This window comes from Myotis myotis, unplaced genomic scaffold (genome assembly GCF_014108235.1).
Source record: "Myotis myotis isolate mMyoMyo1 unplaced genomic scaffold, mMyoMyo1.p scaffold_m19_p_1, whole genome shotgun sequence".
NCBI classification, from domain to species: Eukaryota; Metazoa; Chordata; class Mammalia; order Chiroptera; family Vespertilionidae; genus Myotis; species Myotis myotis.
In genome coordinates, this window is record NW_023416313.1 from 173,082,784 (window position 1) to 173,106,491 (window position 23,708).

The 23,708-nt window shown below is 36.8% G+C and overlaps 1 protein-coding gene across 16 annotated transcripts in view; it reads left to right on the top strand.

Annotated features, from left to right (window-relative positions):
* Positions 1-23,708, top strand: part of TCF12 (transcription factor 12) — a 349,545-nt gene that overhangs the window by 145,862 nt on the left and 179,975 nt on the right. For 11 of the 16 annotated variants that reach the window (XM_036302507.1, XM_036302496.1, XM_036302615.1 and 8 more), the window contains one exon: positions 15,525-15,627. In XM_036302507.1, the coding sequence (XP_036158400.1) occupies positions 15,525-15,627 (103 nt within the window). Of the gene's footprint in view, positions 1-405; positions 468-785; positions 862-15,524; positions 15,628-23,708 lie in introns of those variants that run through there. The other 5 variants (XM_036302581.1, XM_036302591.1, XM_036302600.1 and 2 more) reach the window with 2 other exon arrangements.

Genomic DNA, 23,708 nt, shown 5'->3' on the forward strand with positions numbered 1-23,708 from the left:
GGGGAGATAAAAAATCATTTAGACTTACTGTCTCCAGAGTAATGACTCCCGAACTAAACTTCATGTGTTTTATTTAGGCTTTGACAAGTTAGCTGTGGTTGTGTTATACAACTACTAGATTTTCTGATTTTGATGGTTTTCCTTATAAATGGGAAAATCTAGCTGTGTTAATAAAAATTAAATAAAATAATTTTTACTTACTGACCCCCATTAGCATTGATGGGTACTAAAGTTTAGTGTTCACTCTCCTTCAGAGTAGATATTTCCTTTCTCTAAATTGTTTATGGTTTGCTTTTTTATTTTGAAGAAGAAAATGGTGTTCAAATGGACAATATGGAGTTCAAATGCAATAATTAGAAAGGACATACAGATTTTGAAATAGTATTTTATGCCTCTTGATCTCAGGTACAAAACACAAGATGAAGCAGTTAAATAGCAAAGCAAGACAGGAGGGACAGAGAATTAAAGTAAGTGTTTTCTATATATTGCATCTATGTTCCCATTAATCTCTGTTTTGTTATATAACTGCTCCTTCTGAATGTTCTGAATGTGAAGGAAACTATGGGTAAGAAAAGGGAGTATTTTAAAGTTAGGGTTAAATAAACCCATGAGAGAAATGTTTGTTAAGATTGGTTGCATTCAAAACGGCACCTGACTATATATTGTAATCTTAATGTTCTCGGGTAACAAAATAATTGGGTTAAAATGATATACACTTCTTCAAATCACATACTTATCAGATTGTTGATGGTTCCATTTTAAGCCAGTCAAACCTCTTTTTTCAGTCTAGCCATTCTAGGTACAATGCCAGTTGAGATGCTCTAATATAGATCTTCTGGAAAGAGCCTTTCTCACCTCAGTGTGAGTTTCACTTTGTATGTCTATGAAATAGCATGTTTATCAGGATTGATCTTTGCAAGTCTCTCTTTTTTTCTTCTCATTGTTTAGTCTTTAAAGTTAACAAGTAGAAGTCAAAACATATTAATCTTTTAAAATCTCTCTTGTGTCCCTTTTTGTAATTGATGAGGTCCTAGTTTCTGATGGCTTTTTAATTATTTCTTATAAACTTCAGAAATAATTTAGGATAGAGTCTGGCTGAATACATTTTTAGGTCTGCTTAGCCTATTTTTATTAATAACAATAATCATAACCAGCATTTGTCACAATATAGTTTAAGACCTTTCATGTGATGCCTATTCTAAGTTTCATACCAGCTCACCAAGAAGTCATTTTAAAAATCCTATACATTTCCCCCCTTTATTTTATTTTATTTTTCTATCACCATTTATCCCACATATACCCTCTTCCACTTCTACCCACTCCCCTACCCCTCCTGTAGTCACCACACGGTTATCCCTGTCCATGAGTCCTTTCTCTTTTATTTCTTTTTTTGCAAACCTACCCCTACCACAATACCCCCACTAGAGTTGTCTACCTACTCTCTCTATCTATGAGTCTGTCCCTATTTTGCTTATTTGTTCAGTTCATTAGATTCTGCATATGAATGAAATCATGTACTTTTCGTTCTCTGACTGGCTTATTTCACTTAGCATAACAGGTCCATCCATGCAGTAAGTAACAAAGGGTGAAATTTTCTTCCTGTTTGCAGCTGAGTAGTATTCTGTTGTGTAAATGTACCATAGCTATTTTATATACTCTTCTACTAATGGACACGGGTTGCTTCCAAATCTTGGCTATTCTAAATAATGCTGCAATGAACATAGGGGTACATACATTCTTTCGAGCTAGTATTTCGGGTTTCTTCAGATAAATTCCCAGAAGTGAAATTCCTGGGTCATAGGGCAGTTCCATTTTTAATTTTTTTTTCATATGTATATTGGAAATCTGTATGTCCTCTTTGGAGAAGTGTCTGTTTAGGTCTTTTGCCCATTTTTAAATTGGATTGTTTGTTTTTGGTGTTGAGTTTTATAAGCTCTTTATAAATTTTGGATATTAACCTCTTATCAGATGTATTGGTGAATATGTTCTCCCATTCAGTAGGTTGTCTGTTCATTTTGTTGATAGTTTCTTTTGCTGTGCAGAAACTTTTGAGTTTAATGTAGTCCCATTTGTTTATTTTTGTTTCCCTTGCCTGAGGAGATGTATAAAATAAATATTGCTGTGAGAAATTTCCAAGATTTTACTAGCCTTTGTTTTCTTCTAGGAAAAATCCTGTACATTTTATAAGTCAAGGAAATTTAGGCTCAGAGAATATAGAAAACTTACCAGATATTAAATATCTAAGACTAATATGACTCTAAATTACTGTTTCTTTCTATCATATTACATTTGCTGAAGTATAAAAGAGACCCCAAACAGTTGTTATTTCTACTTATCAAGGACTTTAAGATAGATACTCTAGAGTTGTAACACGATGGGGCTATCTTTATTTCTTATAAAAATATTCACTTTTATATGTAAAAAAAAAATAAAGCCATGGAATAAATCAGGTAAGTTTGCTTCTTGGTTTTACCACTATATTTGACCTTGGAAAAGATAAAATACTTAATTTGAGCCTCAGTTTTCTCATCTACAAAGAGATTGCTCTCATAAATATGTATAAGAATTAAATAGAGGAAGTTTTATAAAATATGTAGTGTAATATCTGGGGTTTATTAAGTAGTGTATAAGTGTTCCTCTTTTTACATCCAGTTTCATGAAAAGTATACAGATCCCTTCTGATGCAAATCCATGTTAGGAGTTTTATAATCTTGGATGCTCCTTAGGGAGGAAGCTGGAATGTGTCCTGAACAAAATGAGGGACCTATTCTAGTTTACAAAATTGAAACTGTTGGAAAAGTTTACTATCTCACAGATTTTGGGATTTGGAGATTATTGTGGGAAAAAGTATGTAGCCCAGATTCATAGGAATGCAAATTCAAAAAGAAGAGGCTTTAGTTTCTCAAAAAATTTTTAAAGGTTATCTACATCATAGGGTAGTTAAGAGACCTAAATGAGATTGATTATATCGTCAAACATAGCATAATCAATTAATTTTATTTCCTTTTGTGATATATTTTTGTAGTCATTTATTCTAACGTTTTCTGAAAATAAGCTTGCAAGGTTTTCCTTTAATTTATTGAACTAATGTTTAATCTTTTGTGTTATCAAATGAAGTAATTATTTGGATGTGGTTTTATATTGTAATCAATATGCGACATTTTGCATGAAGCAGAACGTATTCTTGGTGTTTAGGAAATTATTTATTGATCAAACAATAAAGTATCAGCTATCCTGAACCAAATATCTTCTCTGCATTGATGATAACATTACATCTCATTGAGTTCATACTTTTCTGAGATTGTACTCTGAAAATACTGTACTTGATTTGCCACTAACCCTACCTTACATCTTTAGATCACTTTTCCTCAGTATCTTCCCTTGTTAAATCTTATAGTCTTCTTTTGAACTTCTATACTCTAGTTTGTGGGGTCTCACATTTTTTCTTCCACTTCTTTCATTCATGAAGCATTTATTGAGATTCCACTATTTTCTCTCTCTGGAATTAGTTGGGCAAAACAAAAATGATTAGCTCACATACCCTGGGCAAAAGTAGTGGTCTTTCTTATGGGAAAAACAGATTATTATACTATAGAATGATAAAAGTTCTAATAATGATGGCCCTGGGAGAGTAGAAGCATAGAAATAGAAGCAGTACTTGATTATGAAACCTCGAAGGCATACCAAGTGAAAATGATTATCTGTTTTGTAATACAAAAAAACAGAGGACTTAAGCCTGGAGACAAGTGAACTTCTTCCATTAGACAAGCAAACTTGGTCAAATTAGTTACTTATTCTGGACATAGTTCCTAACATGTAAAAAATTTGAACAAGATTACAGTGTCTCAAACTGTTTAATAGGATATTAATAAACAATTTGTAAATACACAGTTCCATGGTCCACCATATTTATGTATTAAACAAAATTAAATGTTTTTATTGGTGTTAGATTTTTGTTTTTTAATATTACTGTAAATTATAAACCTTTAAGAACGGAATGCAACATACTTCTCACATATTTTCCCATTCAGGGAATCCTTCTGTATCTCTTTTGAAATAAGTTTGACTGCTAGTAACATAGCAGTCTCAAGGCATAGTAAATTAAACAATTTATACATTTAACTGTTTATTTAGATCTGTAATCCATTGCAGTTCTTTTTTTAATAAGGTGTGAAGTAAGGCTCCTGTTTTATTGGTATCCGTTGTTTAAGAGATTTTTTTCCCCCCATTGAATTCCCTAGTTACCTCTGAAAATCAGTTAACATATATGAAAAGATCCATTTTTTACTCTATTCTGTTCCATTGTGTCTTTTTTAATCATCACACCAAGACCATACTGGATTACTGTACATCTATATATATAAAAGGCTAATATGCTAAGTGTTTGACTGTCTGACCGGTCAGTATGACGTGCACTGACCACCAGGGGCAGACGCTTAATGCAGGAGCTTCCGTGATGTGCACTAGCACTGTGGACCTGGTGCCCACAAAGCAACACTCGGCTTCCCCAAGTGGAACACAGGCCCCGTCACTACCCTGGAGCGACAGCCCACCTAATCACAGCCCATGCTGCTGAGACCCCATGGTGCAAAATGGGGCTCAGACCAGCCCAGCCTGAAAACAGTGGCTGTGGGTGCCAGGTAATGACATCGCCTAGCAACGCCCTGCTTCCTCTACCTTGCCCACGACTAGTCTCCTTGCAGTTTCTTCAGCCCAGGAGCATGAGTTGCTTTATGGCAGTGGTTCTCAACCTGTGGGTCACGACCCCTTTGGGGGTGGAACGACCCTTTCACAGGGGTCGCCTAAGACCATCAAAAAACACATATATAATTACATATTGTTTTTGTGATTACTCACTGTGCTTTAATTATGTTCAGTTTGTAACAATGAAAATACATCCTGTATATCAGATATTTACATTACGATTCATAACAGTAGCAAAATTACAGTTATGAAGTAGCAACGAAAATAATTTTATGGTTGGGGGTTACCACAACATGAGGAACTGTATTAAAGGGTCGCGGCATTAGGAAGGTTGAGAACTACTGCTTTATAGCCAGGTGCAAATATTTCATACTCTAACCAAATGTCTGTGAAGCATTTTCCCGTGCCTCATCTCATTTGATCCTCACAGAAGTCCTGGTGTAGGTAGATAGGAGACTCGGTGGAATCCTATTTTCTTTTCATTAGCCAGAAAACGGAGATTTAGAAAGCTGAGAAACTTGACCCGACTGAAAAGAAGTAAGAAATGGTGGACCTTGAAAATGACTTCAGGTTTTCTCACTGCGCAGAATATAGTCAAACACTGATGCAGTTAAATATTTTACCCTTTGTTCTCCCTGTGTGATCTACAATAATAATGTGCTTCATGTTGATATATATTGCTGTATTGCTGACACTTAACTGAAAGAGAGGTTGGGGTGCTTCATTGGGCTGGAAAAGGTTTAGCTAAACCAGAAAGCAGGTCTAATTAAGCAAGTTAATTCTATGTACATAAAAGCCTAAGTTGAGTTGTGCACGCATGATACATATAAAGCTCTCGCTGGCGCCAATCGCACAAGTGTGTTTCGATCTATCATTGTCGATTGTGAGTTTGGTTGACACTTCTATTATAGAGAAAGGGCGAATAGCGATATTGAAATATTTCTTCTAATTAATTTCCTTTCAATGTGTACGAATTCGTGCACCGGGCCACTAGTTTAAAATAAACCTTGATATGAGAGAGTGTATCTCTTCCAATCTGTTATTTGGTTTTAAATTTTTTTTGCGTATTCTAGGTGCTTTGCATATAAATTGAAATATTTTAAACCAGCCTATCAGTTTCTATAAAATGTTCTGGATTTTGTTTGGGATTACATTGAATCTATAGATCAGTTTAAGGGGAACTCATTTTAACAATGGGGAGCCTTATCCATGAATATGGTATATCCTTCTATTTAAGCTGCTTTAATTTCTCTTAGTAATGTTTTACATTTTTCATTGAACACATCTTGCACAACTTACATTCAGTTTATAACAATAATTTTTAATGTTCTTATGATTGTTTTTTTTAATTTCATTTCTGGTTGTTCATGTCTTGAATAAAACTATAATAGGTATCTGTTTATTTATTATACAGAATTGTATAACAGAATTGGGTAATGGGCCAGAACTGGAGTCCCATTTGAAAGACTGATTTGTGAAGCATCTGCTTCCAAGCTCATTTGGTATATGGCAGTATTCATTTTCCTTTAGTTTTTGAACTGAGCGCCACAGTTCCCTGTTGATTATTGTCTGGAAGTTGTCCTCAGTATTTTGCCAATTTGGTCTTTTCATCACAGCAACTTCATTAAAGCCAGCAAGGGAGAGGGTTTGCTAGCAAGATAGAAGACACAATATTGTGGAGTCTAATCATAGACATGACATCCATCACTTTTGCCATGTTCTATTGATTAGGAGCAAGTCATTAGGTCAGCTCACACTCAAGAGGAATGGTTTATATAAGGGTATAAATACCAAAAGACAGAGACCCTTGGGCCATTTTAGAATCTACCTGGCACAATGTTTGTAGGATCCATAGTTACAATACCAACCTCATTCCTGATATTGATGAATTGTTTTCCTTTCTTTTTCCTGATCAGTATGGCTAGAAGCTTATCTATTTTATTGATATTCTCAAAGAACTAATTTTTGGTTTCATTTGCCTTTTCTTTTTTTCAATATGTTTGACTTCTACTTTTACCTTTACTTTGAGTTTAATTTGCTCTTTGCTTTCTAATTTCTTAAGTTCGAGATTGAGGTAATTGATTTGAGACCTTTCATCTTTTCTAATAGGCATTTGTAGTACTACTAGAGGCCCGGTGCATGAATTCATGCACCAGTAGGGTCCCTCAACCTGGGCTACAGGATCAGGCTGAAACCAGCTCTCCAAAATTCCCTGAGGGGTCCCGGGTTGTGAGAGGGTGCTGGTCAGGCCAAGGGGCCCCACCGGTACACGATCAGGATCGGGGAGGGATGTGGGAGGTTGGCCAGCAAGGGAGGGACTGTGGGAGGGCTCCAGGGTGTGTCCGGTCCATCTTGCCCAGTCCCAATTGGCTGGACCCCAGCAGCAAGCTAACCTACCGGTTGGAGTGTCTGCCCCCTGGGTGTCAGTGCACATCATAGTTACTGATTGACAGGTTAACTGTCTGCCCCTTGGTGGTCAGTGCACGTCATAGCGACTGGTCAGCTGTCTGCCCCCCTGGTGGTCAGTGCACGTAATAGCAACTGGTCAACCGGTTGACTGCCTGCCCCCTGCTGGTCAGTGCACATCATAACGAGCGCTTGAGCGGCCTTAGCATATCATTAGCACATTACGCTTTATTTGGTTGAATGGATGACCAGACACTTAGCATAGTAGGCTTTTACTTTATAGGACTAGAGGCCATATGCACGAAATTCATGCAAGAGTAGGCCTTCCACCCTAACTGGTTTGGCTCAGCGGATAGTGCATCAGCCTGCGGACTCAAGGGTCCCAGGTTCGATTCTGGTCAAGGGCATATGCCTTGGTTGCGGGCACATCCCCAGTAGGGGTCGTGCAAGAGGCAGCTGATCGATGTTTCTCTCTCATCGATGTTTCTAACTCTCTATCCCTCTCCCCTCCTCTCTGTAAAAAATCAATAAAATATATTAAAAAAAAAAAAAAGAGTAGGCCTTCCTTCCCCCGGCTGCTGGCACTGGCTTCCCTCTGGCACCTGGGACCTGGGCTTTCCTCCGGCCGACGGCAGGCACTGGTTACCCGGGCTTCCCTCGCAGCCCTGGCTTCGTCTGGTCTAATTAGTATATTACGCTTTTATTATTATTATTACTAGATGCCTGGTGTATGAAATTCGTGCACGGGGGAAAGAGGGGTCCCTCAGCCCAGCCTGCGCGCCCGCCCCTCTCCCCCCCCAAGTCCAGGAGCCCTCATGGGATGTCCTCAGACCCTTTTAACTCTTTTTGCAAGGTTAAAACTATTTTTTCAATATACTACTAAGAAGCTGTTTGCCATTTCAATCTTTCTTTCCTGAGTATACTATGAGTTTCCAAATGCTTCATGGTAAGTGATGATGCTTTTGCTCTGACGGTTCTTGTGTTTTTAAATTTTTTCAGGTGTAATTTCTAATATGGCAAATATCAATGGGTATGTCACACATAATTTAAAGTTCTTTGGGTTTTCAGTGGTTTTTGAGATTATTAATCCTCACCTGAGGATATTTTTCCCATTGATTTTTAGAGAGAGTGGAAGGGAGGGGGAAAGACAGAGAAACATCAATGTGAAATTGACTCATGAATTGATTGCCGCCTGCATGTGCCCCAATCAGGGCCGGGGATTGAGCCTGCAACTGAATTATGTGCCCTTGACAAGAATCAAACCCATGACCCTTCAGTCTGTGGGCCAGCTGTTTACCCACTGAGCCAAACTGGCTAGGGCAAGACAAAATATTTTTTATACAAGAAGCCCTGAGACCAAAGGGGTTCTGAGACATTAAAAATGGCTGGCTTAATGGAAATTATTCTCTATTTAAGTGTATACTCTATTGACAGATTTCTTGGTGCTGGAGATCAAAAAATTAGTGGCTAACATTAAGTCATCTGCTGTCACAATTCCAAGTTTAAGTCACTTTACTACTCTCTGACTTTGGGAAATTTATTTAAATTCTCTAAGACAAAATTTCCTCAACTATGAGATGAGGAAAATATAGTATTTGTATATAGTTTAAATTAACTAATATAACACATTAAAGCCTTAAATACAGTGCTGGCATGTTTATATCAGTTAATTTATTTAGTAGGCACTCTGATAGCTTCTAACAGATGGCATTAGCAGTTACATGGATATATTTGTGAACATGGATGAATTCAACTTAGAACTGAACCCATGTGAACTTTTTAAAATGATCATCTGGGATCTCATTCTCAAAAGCATTTCATGCTAAGCAGTATTTCACATATCCATCATATTTTATGAGAATCCTTTCTCTAAAAGATTTTTTTTTTATAATAAAGTTTTTTTTAAATAAATTTTATTGATTTCTTACAGAGAGGAAGGGAGAGAGATAGAGAGTTAGAAACATCGATGAGAGAGAAACATCGATCAGCTGCCTCCCGCACATCTCCCACTGGGGATGTGCCCGCAACCCAGGTACATGCCCCTGACCGGAATCGAACCTGGGACCCTTCAGTCCACAGGCCGACGCTCCATCCACCGAGCCAAACCGGTTCCGGCTCTCTAAAAGATTTTTATTCTTTCCTCCCACCCATGACAATTCAAGACCTACTCTTCAGTCTGGAATTATTGTAATTATATGAAACTACTTAGCATTCATAAGTAAAAAGCTACCTGGAAAAGCTATTCATCCTTAAAAAAACAAAACAAAACATAAGCACTTAATTACATGCATAAGTTCTGTGCTGATCTCTTTGGGGATCATAAAGAGGAATTAAAACATTCTTGTCGTTTAGGAATTTATGGATCTGGGTAACAATCCATTTCTCTGTCAAGAAAATTGATTGTGTGTTAGCAACTGACCTCTTAAAGGATAACAGAACCGTAACATATTGAATATTAGGTAGCTTTTTCTGATGTAGGCCTGATTCGTTAACAGTGAACATTATTCATTCATTTATTAAGTTAACATATTTATTAGTCATACACTGTGTGCTCATTAATGTGCTTGTCACTAGTGAAAAAGTACGGAGTGATATACTAGTAAACACAGACTTGGCTTTCAGGTAACAGACTGTTGACATCAAGTCAACCCACTTTTTCATAGATGTATTTAATTGAGAGACCATCGCATTCAAGGATTTGTTTAAAAAGTGTAACCTTATTTATCTAAATATTTATTTTGGTAATTTATCATAGGAGTAAATAATGAAGTGTAATAAGGACTTTTTTCTCTTTTAAACTTCATATGTTACTTCTCTTTATTTTTGTTCCATTTTACTTCTCTTTGAGGTGTGACCACTCATTTATATTTAGGCCTCATCCAGAGATTTCTGGTAGCTTATGCTTTATGTCTGATTCTACTGGATTTGACTACTTAGAAGCTATAGGATTTGAATAGTTGAGGTTTTTTGAATATGAAAATTCTGTGGTTACTTGTTCAGCCTGGTTAGAAAAGCTAGTAACTTATCAGCCTTCTTTCTGCTAGTTATTGGGTGTTCTGTGGAAAAACTGATTGCATGTTTATAATATCTAAAGCCTTTCAGCATTTTAAAGATTTAACAGCTGAAAACTCCCATCCATCATTTATTGAGCACCTGCTCTGTATGTGCCAGCCATTGTTCTGAGAATGTTCTTGTGAAAGAACAGACACAGTCCTTGTCTTCAGAATTTGTAAGACATAGCAATCTCTAACTGAGATGATATTAATAATGGCTAGCATTTACTATGTGCCAGGCACTTTTTCAATTACTACATATATTTCCTTATTTAATGCTTAATAACAACTTGTGAAATGATGATATTATTATTACCCCTAATTTACATTTAAGGAAATAGGCAAGAAAGATAATGTTGTCCCAAGTCACATAGCTAGTGTGTATGGTAAAGATGGGATTCACATGTGCCAGTCTGGCTTCAAAAATTCCACATTTATCCACTACACTGTACTGTGCAATTATAACAGATAATTATGGTATAATTTAAATGGATAATTAGGTAATTTCAATAAGTGTGAGCAATGATATGATGGAAATACTTGCTGCTGTGGGAGCTCAGAATGATTTCACCCAATTTGGTCCTGTACTGGGGTCAGGAAAAGATTTTCTGAGAATGTAAATCTTTATTGAAAGAGCCTTTTCCACCACACACACACTTTTTAACTACTGAAAATAATTGGAAAGAATATTTTAAAATGGGCAGTGGTTTTCATATAAAGAAATCGCAACATAGGTTAAAAAAACCATGAGTCTGTTCTCAACTTGGAAGGTTCTCTGGTGATTACACCTTATTTACTGTTTGGGTGGAATAATGTTTTTAAATGAGTTATTTAAAAAAATAACCAAAGGAAAAAGTTTTTGTATTTTTGAGGAGACAAACCAGAGGAGAATACTATTATGTAAAAAGACCAGGGTGCTTTTGTTTAGTTTTGATAGAACAAAAGATTTGATTGATTATGTGCAGTTTAAATTAGTTTAAAAATGATAGCAGCTTTGATTGATTACTTCAAATCTGTTGTCATATTGTAGCAGGGATTGACGTTTCTAAATTTTCTACCAGGAAATGAGCATAGAGAAAAGTATGAAATGCATTATGTAGAATACATTTCATAATATCAAAACTTTTATGAAGTACTATGTATTCATAGATGTTTAATAGTTGCAAATTAAGTTGTAATTTAGACAGATTTAAAGTTAAAATTGAAGTTTTGTGATCTGTGTATCAACTGATTTTGTAAGTTATTAATCTTTTGAGTGATGTCCATTTTTATTATAAGACAGGAACAGTAATTTTTAGGGTGTATTAGGAAATATTTTTGTGGTTAGTAGCATACTATGGCTAAAAAGCTACTATGATAGATGGTTCTGGTAGTATTGCCCTATCCTTCATAATGTAGTGTTTATCATCTTTCATGTATAAAAATCTCATTTTCATTAATGGTTATTTTCATGGTAAAACCATTGTACAGAATTCAAGATGTTAATTAAGAGCCCCAGGAGGTCAGGTTTGACTACTTTTATTAGCACAGTCATGCTCTATCAATTTAAAATATGCACCATAACAGCTCTGTATTTAATGATTTCACTGGTTTAATTCCTTTATATTCTAAAATTGAAATAGCATCCATTGATCAGGTCAGCTGACTGATCTACTTAGGCTCCATTGTAACATTGCTTGCTTGGTTTTTGTTCCTTTCCCCTCACTCCAACTCCTTCCTCAGGTCAGTCGCTTTCCCTTTGTTTTCTCCAGCCCTTTGATAATCTAACTGGTCACTGCATTATTCTGCTTCATTCCATGCTGTTCTGTCAGCTCCATATTGCATTATGTTATGGTATTCTTTTGCCTTTTCTGCTTATGGGCGTCTATGCTCTCATTGCCTAACTCTATGTGGTACTTAAAGAGTTGGCTGATTAAGCTGTTTGGCAAATAGTTTACTTACCCAGCAGACTTAATTCTGCTCTCTTTGGAAAAGAATTGGTCTTGATATGTCTGACTTTAAAAGAAACAGAATGATAGTTTCTTTTGAAACTACTGTACACACATGATGCATTAACTTAGTTGATTAATGTAGTAGAACATAGGCATTATATATAACTTTTCTCTATTTGGAATGTCTTCTATTTGAAACTTAATAAAACTTAGCATGGAAAAAAAAGAGTTGGCTATTTAAACGGTGGGTCAATTAACACGCATTCTTTTTCTCATTAAAGCTGGGGCACATGGATGAGTATATATCTACATATATAAAAATATTTTGTTACTCTAATTGCTTTAGATTTTTTTGTTAACTATGGTATTTCTCCCTAATTTATACTTAACCTAGAAACTTCTGGTGTTTTAATATGGTTCAGGGTGGTAGGCGGGGTGTAACCTATCACCTTTCTAGACTTGGGCTTCTCCTCTCTCTATATGAAAGATCATTATTTCTGATTGTCCAGGTTCTTGCTACTAAAAATGTGGTCTGGGAACTGGTAGTATCAACATCACCTGTGTATTAAAAATGCCCTACTCAAGACCTTATACTTTTTTTTCTTTATCCTCACCAGAGGATATGTTTTTATTGATTTGAGAGAGAGAGGGAGAGAAACATAGATCAGATGCCTTCCATAGGCACCCCAACCAGTGATGGAACCCGCAACCTAAGTATGTGCCCTGACAGGTAATTGAATCTGTAGCCTTTTTGATGCATGGGACAATGCTCCAACCAACTGAACAGCCCAGCCAGAGCAAGACCTTATACTTCTTAATCTGCATTTTAACAAGATCTCTAGTTAATTGATATGAACATTGAAGTTTGCAAAGCACTATTCTAGATACCATCCAGCTAGTTTACACATTAACGTATTCTTGAACGTGTGATCTTATTTAAATGTTTGTAAATTATTTTGTAACTATTCATCTTGGTTCACCAAAAGTTATATCCTGGATGGGTATCATTGCTACTACTATGTGAAAGAAATAACAAAATTAATCTTAAACAGTGGCCAGGTCTTATAAGTGAGGATTGGGTATATATTAGATCTAAAACTATAACAAACATTTATTAATTTGGTTTCTTTGTCCTTCCTCCATTATCAGATTGTATCTGTGGATGAAGAACTATTTTGTTGTTCTTCTTGGGCTGTTGCTTTTCAAGAAAATTGTATGGACAAAGATGAACGTTGGAAGAAAAAATATTCAAACTTCTATTTAATGTTTATTTTAAATGAGCAAAATTATATCTTACAAAATTTTATATGTTGTTTAATAGTATATGTTTATTATTTATGAAGAAATATTGAGGATCCATATTGAAATTTTGCTTTTACATGATGAAAAAAGTTCATAGACTCCCATGTAGTGCAATATGATAATTCCATAAAATTTCAAAAATTTCTATGGGATTTTAAATAGACTGGGAAATAATCTTGTAGTAATTCTTGGCTGTGCCCTGCATTGTGTGAGTGCATATGGGTAGGGACAATATTTACTATTATTTTTACAAGGTTGATAGTAAAATAAATGGTGTGTTCTCTGAGCACATATTAATGAAGACTTAGAGATAGAATTCCTTTTTGCTATTACATTAATCAACTAAGTTAATGCATCATGTGTGTACAGTCATTTGATGACACCCTAAAACTTACATTTATTTGTATATATGTGCTTTAGGAATTAGTTTAAAAAATTAAAGTGATATTTTTAGTCATAAAAGAAGGAAGTTCTTTGTGTTGTGCTTTAAGAATAAGAACTGAGAGCATAAAAGTCAATATGTTATTATTCCTTTAGCATTCAGATGAAGTGTGAACAATGTGGCCACATTTCTGTTGCTATTTTTCTCAAGTAATGGTATTGTTTAATGATGATAAGCAATATCTCAGCGAATTTTTTGTACCTTCTTTTGACCTTTTGCCTAAGAATGGCAGTGAGAGGGAGTGCCAGAGAGAAACCCTCAGATATGTGTGCAATAGCAGTATATTACTTAACACTTCAAGAGTGTTCAGTCTTAGCAACAAAAGAAAACTCCAAGGAATGACCTAGAAGCCATTCTTTTTTAAAAATAAATCTTTATTGTTTAAAGTATGACATATGTCTCCCTTTTCCCCCCATTGCCCTTCCCACCCCCACCCCCATTCTGGTTTGTATCTAGCTTCTGCTGCATGTAGCTGTGACAGACGGGACATGGTTGTGGTTACCAGAGGTTAGATACTCTTGTGGTCATAACCAAGTTGTAAATGTCACTGAGATTCTTCTTGAATGTCTGTCACATGTGTATCAGTGATTCTAAAGTAGATAAAAATGAAACAGTGATTCATTTGGGAGTTAGCACTCCCAGAAGATTAGTTTTTAAACAGAACAGCAGAAGGACTTGTGACATGCATCCATAAGCAATAGTAATGATTTGACAGTTATTTAGCTCTCAGTTCCTAGCCTTTTGGTTGAACTGACAGCATGCCTGCAAAGATAGTGAGGCCTGTTTCAGCCCCATTAATGTCTTTTTGAATGTTACCCTGCAGTCTGCATTAATGATAAATGTTCAGTGATTGATGATTTTATAGTCCCAGGGGATTCTGGGTGGTTTCTGGTTTATGTGAGCCAAGGCAGTTGTCTTTCTTGTTTGGCCTCTTGTTAGTTTTTCTGATCTTCACTAAAATTGTTTTAAGTTGGCAGAAGGATAGGTATCATCTTCAGTTTTAATTAACTCGGGTTCAAGGCCTTATCAGTATAATTTTAGAAGGTGATGCTATACTTAGTATATGTAGGAGTCTGAGAACCAGAACAGTTTTTAATCCACAGAGCTTTTGTAACATTTTATTTGTAAACTTTGGTATCGTTTTTCCTTCTCTGCTTTTAAAAAACCATATTTTAAGTTATAAGGGGAGATTTAATAATGGCTATTGTGAAATAATATTAGCTATATTGTTTTCATGCTGTTTGCAGTTTTATTTTTCAGACTCTTAAAAACTTAAATCAGCTATTTTTAATGTGTTTTCCTTTTTACATGGCTCACTTTCTGTAAGAGTATATTTTGTTATACTGGTATTAAAAGGAGTATAAACAGATCTTTTTTGCTAAAGATTTGTTTGCCACTTAGGAAAGGAGGCAGAAAAAGGAGGATAGAGATAAACATTTTCTAACACAGAAATGTATTTTCTTAGTTCATCCCTTTTTTAAAAAGAATTTAAGATCAAGAAACATTTTTTACTTTAAAACCTTTAAAATAACAAAAGAAGCACTCTGTTTAGTTTTCTAAGTAATGAATAAGGAACTTGGTGAGGAATAACCATTTGTAAGTCTGTATATTAATTAGATGATTATGCTCAATTAGCAGGACTGCCAAGTAATCTCTTTAACACTCCCATCTTTTTTTTTCCCCTAGGGTTTTACAGACAGCCCTCATTACAGTGATCACTTGAATGACAGTCGATTAGGGGCCCATGAAGGCCTGTCCCCAACACCTTTCATGAACTCAAATCTGATGGGTAAGTTGGTACTTTTTTGCAAGTAGTCTTCACAAAGCCTCTTTGGTCAGAGGCATATTTTGTCCCCTTGTCCAGGAAGGACACATAAGTATCTAGATGCAGCGGTTCTCAACCTGTGGGTCGCGAACAATGAAAATACGTCCTGCATATCAGATATTTACATTATGATTCATAACTAGCAAAATTACAGTTATGAAGTAGCAACGAAAATAATTTTATGGTTGGGGGTCACCACACATGAGGAACTGTATTAAAGGGTCGTGGCATTAGGAGGGTTGAGAACCACTGATTAGAGGAAAGTTCCTGAGTTTCTAGGGACATCTCTCCTTTCCTGTTCAGCTCAATTTGAGGAGCAAGTATCCAGAAATGTGAATCTTTCTCATAGAGCATTATTGTCACCGATGTCAAAAAGGAAAGCAGCAATGTTTTAACTGTCAATTTTTGCAGTGTTTTTGTGACATCAAGCATTTTTTTGTTTTTTGCTTTTGGGGCAGAGAAGTGTTTCCGAGACATTCATAATTTATTATTTGTCTTAATAGTTGTATGTTTGTGGTAATTAAAAATACAACAAAGCAGTAATTTTAGGCAGATTTTACTTATATTGAATAATATTTTCTTTTGGCACTATTTAATTAAAACTTAATAGTATATTTAGATGTAGTAGCTTTTGTTTTAAGCACTTGGGTTCATATTGACGATTTTAAAAGTTTTGTTCTGCAATGGAAAAGTTGTACTTTGAAGGATATTACCTACCACCTAAACCTGATTATTATATTTTGGCAAACCTTTAATGTTAACCATTCTCTATATCTCCCCTTTACTTCCTGCATTACAACCCCATCTCCCTTTTATCTTTCTCATATGAAAGTTTATAGCTGTACAATCTGAAATGATAAGCCCAAGGTTTTTTGTTTTCCTTTAATCAGTTTGGATGCCTCCCGTTTTTATGATACTTTATCTTTTTTGCAGAACCTGATTCAAAAGAATCTGTTTTATGACATTATTTTTCCTTTTTGCTATGCTGGTGCTCAGCACATTAAAAAGCTTTGTTTAATCTGTTTTACTGGTTTTTGGTGGTGTCATGTAAATATGGAAGGTTTTGTGTAATTGTCATTGATTTCATTGCTTACTCTATTTCTTAAGGACATGACCTATATTATGATCTTAGAATTGTCCTTTTAAGACACAGCCATGCTAATCTAAGTGGATTATCCAAATCCAAAATCCTGGATTTGCAATTTTTTTACAAATGGTTTTGCTTTACACAGTCTTTGTTTATTTCCCTTATCCTGTGTAAAGTGCTGAGGAAACAAGTCTGATGTTTTAGCGTGGATTTTGCTTAAGGCAGTTACCAATATAAAACCAGAATCATTGAGTATTATGTAAGAGTAAAATATCTATAATCAGCAATAAAAATTGTGTTTAAAATGACAGTTTGTTTTAACATAAATGCTAATGAAAATCTCAATATTAAATACATGATCATTCCAGGTTAAAATCAGAATTTATTTTAATAAATTTAGAACAAAATAATTTTCCTTGCATTTAGCCCAGGAAAACTTTCTAATTTATTTTTTAAATTTTCTATTGAGCTTACTATCAAAATAAAATAATATGACACTTCAGATAATTTCCTTTTGTAGTACAGTTTTTTTCCCCAAGTAGCATTTAACTTATAGTAAATGTGGCAGAGCATGGTATAGTCAATGTGCTTGTAATTTCAGATTGAATTAAGCTTTCTAAGTTGAGGCTATACCTCTATATTTGGAAAAATCAGGAAATGGTTTTTATTTTAATATTTATGTCCTTACCTTTATTCTTAACTCACAGAGATGATTCTTAAGCCCAGTAGAATTATATCATTAGCACAGCTTTGAGCAAAGGTTAGTTAAAATTGTTGGGTAAGTGTGAGAATTAAATGAATTCTAAGAAATATGTGTCAGCCACTTGCTCTGAGCAGCTGTTGAATAAAAGTATTTCTGTAATTCAGTTTGAGGTAGCATTTTCTTAGTTGGAGAAATTATGAGCATGTGCTTTTTGGTTTCTTGAGTTTACAGTTAATTATTAGAATACTTTTAATAGTCATCCCTATCCTGTGTATAAAATAAGTTTTAAAATAAATTTTAAAAACTCAGATTTTTAAACAGGTTGATACAGTACAAGTGAAAAAAAATCTGCATTCATCTAACTACATTGTACAGTTAATAAGGTACAGCTATACATTTTTCATTGTAAGTTTTAAACCTAATCTTAAAAATGTTAATTTACCTGTAAGAAAGGGGGAAATAATTCTGAAAAGTTTTGGCAGATATATTCAGAAGCATTTCACTGGTCTTTAGCAATATCTGATTTACTGTACTTCTTTCCCTTTGTTTTCAATACAAGTGATCAAATGAAGTATCTAATAATTTAGTCTAAGCAATCTGCAGGACAATAGCTTGCTTTTGGAAATAAATGTCTCTTAAATTGTAGAACAGTTACACAGCAACAGGCATTCCCAGTTGATAAGAGCTGAAGTAATTGGACTATTAGATATTCAAAATGTGGGTTTATAGTACTCCATAGAGTCACAGTGGATAGATTTACTTTTCTAGCCAGTGACAACTTAAGAAAGTTTCAGTCTAAATCCTTCATTGTTAAAGCACAACTGAGATGGGCATGGTACTAGAATCATTTGGAACTGTTAATACGTAATCATTATAACAGGTGATGACACTTCACAGTTGTGCTATGAATGATAAATGCTCAGAAACAGTTAAAGCTAATAGAAAAGCAGTAATATATTTCATCATTGCTGCAACAAATAAAAAACACCATTAAAGGGGGGGATTGTATGTCTAGGGAATTTTTTTTTTCTTTGTATTATGTTCAGCCATAAGCACATTTGCCTGAATAAATAGTGTATTATAAAGTACACTTTCATGATGGAGCTCTCAAACACTTTAATGATTTTGCACACTGCCAAAATGAGAAATTTTGTCTAACAAGGGTTGTTAATGATTCAATAATGAAAACTTTGCCATAGAAACATGCATTTCTATATTCATTTAGATATTTTGAAGTGTTTTATACAGGAAGTAAAGCTATTATGTTAGATTAGTTAGTGTTCCTTTTTAATAAATTCCAGAATTATCCAGTTGATTTCTCAATATGAAAAAGAAGAGCTTTTTTTTGTTTCAAGTTGAAATAAGTACATCTTTTGGCACACCACTAAGTAATTAGCATCAAACAGTTCTGTACTCTATTATAGTGACACTGCAAAGCTTTAACAATAGCAATGAATTGCAATAGTATCACCAAATAGTCTATTGTTCTCTTTTTCTACCCTTGGTCTTCTCATTAACTTCAGTAATATGTGCTTTCCTTTACCTGTTGTTGATTGTATTTTTGGTGATGCTGGGACCAGTTTATTAATTGGACATATATATGAATTATTTCATAGAATTGCCTACCTTCAATTCCCAACTGATTGTAGAATGGATTAATCCTATATTAAAGCTTATGTTTATCAAAGCTTTACTTGTTTTAGGTGGTGTGTGCATGTGCTGCCAGTGAGAAATTGAAGATGAGATATTACCTTCAATTTTCCTTTTTTTCTGAGATCTTCAATTGTGTGGTTTTCTGTCTCCACATTTTTTATGCTTCCCTGTGTTGATAAAGTGGTTTTCTGTGCTAAGTGTCCTCTAGGGCCCAGTGGCTCAGCCTCCCCAATTACCTGAAGAGGACACTCTTGGTGCACCCCTTTGTGGGCTTTGTGACAGTCTTGTTGTAGTTAAGCCTTGATTGTTGTAGTTATCACTGGGAGGAATTGACCTCCAGGCCAATTGGCTGTGAGAATCAGCTGTGTCTGTAGTGGGAGAACTTCTGTGCTGGAGACACCCCTCTGGGGCAAGACTTGCTTCAGTGGGGCTTTGGTGCTCACTGAGTCTGCCCCCTGAGTGTGTCCTTTATGGTTCCACGGGGCTACAAACTGGATGGTACCACTCTGACCTCTGGATTTCCTCTGTGTGGTTTTCTGAGATCCATTTTGCCTCTAGAGATGTTTTGTTAATATTTTATCTTTTAAAGAGTGAAAATACTTTAACAAAGTGTTGATGGTATAAGAAAAAATGCAGAGCTGAGTGTTAGGTGATCTGGATTTTAATAACCTTTCTCTTTCTAATAGGGTACTGCTGGCTAGTCTCAAAGATATTCTGCAGCCCTGGAATTCTATAATCTAATGTATCTAATATTTACAACCTTCAAAAAGGCTGCAATTAGAATTACAATTGTTTTTTGCCTGACTTTTCAGAGACAGTAATTGGCAAAACTGAATGTTAAACCCATGTCTCCTGACTTTCAGTCCAGTGTTCTTTCTGTTAGGCACATTAGGCATGTAAGATGCTTATTCTTTCTATGTAATATTCCCATGTTTTTACTAAGTCAGCATTTTCCTAAACTGTAATTATGGAAACACTGGTCTTGAGAGATGACCATGACGAAAAGGTTCTGTAGTGACACAACTTTGGAAAACATTGTATATTTGTTTGTTTGTTTTTCAATTTGTGTTCCCTCTGAAGAGATTCAGATTGTACTTGTACTTTAGAATATTAAAGACTCTGGAGAGAAAAGAAAAAAAAGCATATTTAACTTTGTTTAGCCCATCATATCCCAGATCCAGATGACGTACAGAGCCTTTCTAAAAAAAGGATCATTAGCCTCCAAAGAGCTAGTTTTCCATAGAGCACACGCTGGAAAATGCTTGTAAGTTGTTTGAAGGGAAAATGAAAGACAGTACATGAAAGTTCTCTGAAATGCAAAGTGATACAATGTTAATATTGTTGTATATATTTTTATAACTCACTTTAAGCATCTTAGCTGATTTAACAGTTTGGGTCCAGTTGTTCAAGTACATGTTAAACCTCTGTTTATAAGTACTATTTGACTTACAAGTGAACCGACTGTCCTTCCATTGCCTTTGAGGTCTGGCAGGCCTTCCCTTCTTTCTACCTCAGAGTCTAATGTGCCCCTCTGGTAGCAGCTACTACACTTTATTTTCATTTCATTGTGGATTAAGTGGGTTCCCTCTTTATTGGCTGTGGGCGCTGCCATCTTGTGAGGGCATGATGGTCAATTAGCATGTTCCCTCTTTATTAGATAGGACTAGAGGCCCGGTGCACAAAAAATTGTGCACTCGGGGGGGAGGGGGGGTCCCTCAGCCCGGCCTGTGCCCTCTTGCAGTCTGGGACCCCTCGGGAGGTAACGACCTGCTGGCTTAGGCCTGCTCCCGGGTGGCAGAGGGCAGGCCCAATCCCTAGGTGCAGCCCCTGGTCGGGCTCAGAGCAGGGCCGATTGGGGAATTGGGGCGCCGCCCCCTGTCATGCACAGAGCAGGGAGATTGGGAGGTTGTGATGCCACCCTCAGTCATGATCAGGGTAGGGCCGACTGGGGGGTTGGGGCACCGTCCCCTGTCACACTCAAGGCAGGGTTGATGGGGAGGTTGCGGCGCCACCCTTGGTCACGCACAGAGCAGGGCCGATCAGGGGGTTGGGGCACTGCCCCTGTCACTCAGAGCAGGGCCCATCAGGTGGGTTGGGGCTCTGTACCCTGTCACGCACAGAGCAGGGCCAATCAGGGGGTTGGGGCGCTGCCCCCGTCACACACAGAGCAGGGCCTATCAGGGGGTTGGGACGCCACCACTCTCACACTCAGGGCAGGGCTGATGGGGAGGTTATGGCTCTACCCCGTCACACACAGAGCAGGGCCCGTGGGGGATGGGGTTGGGGAGCTCCCCCCTATCAGGCACAGAGCAGGGCTGATCAGGGGGTTGGGGCGCCTTCCCCTGTCACGAACAGAGCAGGGCGGATAGGGAGGTTGTGGCCCCACCCCCTGTCACACACAGAGCCGCAGGTTGATCAGGGGGTTTGGGCACTGCCCCCTGTCACACTGATCCCGGTGCCGGGAGGCCTCATGGCTCCGCTGATCCCGGTGCTGGGAGGCATATTATCCTTTTACTATATAGAATAGAGGCCTGGTGCATGGGTGGGGGCCAGCTGGTTTGCCCTGAAGGGTGTCCTGGATCAGGGTGGGGGTCCCCACTGGTGTGCCTGGCCAGCCTGGGTGAGGGGATGATGGCTGTTTGCAGCTGGTCACACACCCTTCAGGGTGGGGGTCCACACTCGGGTGCCTGGCCAGTCTGGGTGAGGGGCTGAGGGCTGTTTTCAGGCTGTGGGTGACTGAAGCTCCCAACTGCTCCTTTTTTTCTTTTTTTATTCTGGGCCAGCTTTAGCTTGAGCCTTGGCTCTTGCTTTTAGGCCTCCTTGGCTGAAAGTAGCTTTCTGGCCTTTGCTTACAATGTTGCGAATCTGCTGGCCGAAGTCCGGCGGTATTTGTTACAGAGTTTCTTAAACTGCCCGCTCAGAGGCCTGCAGCCGCAGGCGGGGAACATTGATTTCCTTCGTCACTGAGGCAACCAAGCCTCATGTTAGTTTCAAGCTGCCTGGCTGCCGGCCGCCATCTTGGCTGACAGTTAATTTGCATATCTTGCTGATTAGCCAATGAAAAGGGTAGCGGTCGTACGCCAATTACCATGTTTCTCCTTTATTAGTGTAGATTTCCTCTTGCTGCTGCTTAGACCAGTCTGAATTGATGAGTACCTTCCTTCTTCTCCTTCATCCCTTTATTCTGTCCTTAGCTGTATAAAATACTATATGGCACAATATGAAAGTGAATAAGTTGCAGTCTGTTTACAGTCTTGGCTATTTTAGTGTAGGAATTTCAATAAATATACTTGGTAGAATGTGAGTAATACAAAAACTTCTTGTAGAAATTTAGAAGAGATCAACATAAGGCACAGCCAAAAGTGATCAGGAAAAAATGTTATTATGGAGTAATATTTCATCCAGTATATTAGTCAGGAATTTTTCTTAGAAGTGTGAGAAATTAAATTATGTTCAACAAAAATTGATATTTATTGACTTAAACATCCCCATATTGCTAGGAATAGATTGATTTTAGGCATGATGGACCCAGGGGTTCAAACCTTGAAATAGGGTCCCCCTCTTTCTCCTTAAACGTATTTGTTGAGATGATGAGAGAAAACTGGAGTGGCAAATTGGGCTGAGATTTAAGAAATGGGAAAGGATAGAGGTGCAGTGTTCTCATTTCTAGACCCTTCACTTCAGTCTTTCCAAAATTGTTCTAAAGTCTTCTTTCTGGATATTGTATAACAAGGATACATTATTTTTTCATGGTTAGGAATGTTTTCTTGCATTGCAGATAGGCAGTTTCATTGCAGTTATAATACTCTTTTCCTGGCCCTTTCCATGCCCATACCCTTGCAAAGCAGCCTCTTTTCATGGGTAAATGGCTTTTGATAGCCATTCTTTTGAAGCCAGATGTGACCTAATGACTCTTTCCTACCCAGTCTGGAAGATACCAAACTTAATGCTAATGCCTCACTTTGGAAGAGGTTTCAGAGTTTCCAGAGTATGTCTGGATAGACTTAGATCCATTTTATCTAAGTAATTAGTCTTGTGAATTACTTAAAAAATTACTTAGAATTACTTAAAAGAGATGCCAAGATGTCAGAAGATAGGAAAAAAATGTTCAATTGAGACTTTATTTTGAAAATTAAAATTAGAAAGTAATATATATATTTTTTAAATATATTTTATTGACTTTTTACAGAGAGGAAGGGAGAGAGATAGAGAGTTAGAAACATCGATGAGAGAGAAACATCGATCAGCTGCCTCCTGCACATCTCCTACTGGGGATATGCCCGCAACCCAGGTACATGCCCTTGACCGGAATCGAACCTGGGATCCTTCAGTCCGCAGGCTGACGCTCTATCCACTGAGCCAAACCGGTTTCGGCTAGAAAGTAATATTAATAAAACAAATAATAACTTACGTTATCTACTAAGTGAACAAAAATGAAATAATTGTTGAGTTTTTTGATATTCTTTTTTCTTCAACAATATAGAAATCGGTTTTACTTCATTTGAACTGTGTTGATTTTCTCTTCAGTTATTAACTGACTAATGCAGTTAGGTATAAATCTGTTAGTGGCTTTTGTGTTTGATTAAATGGTTCTTTAACATC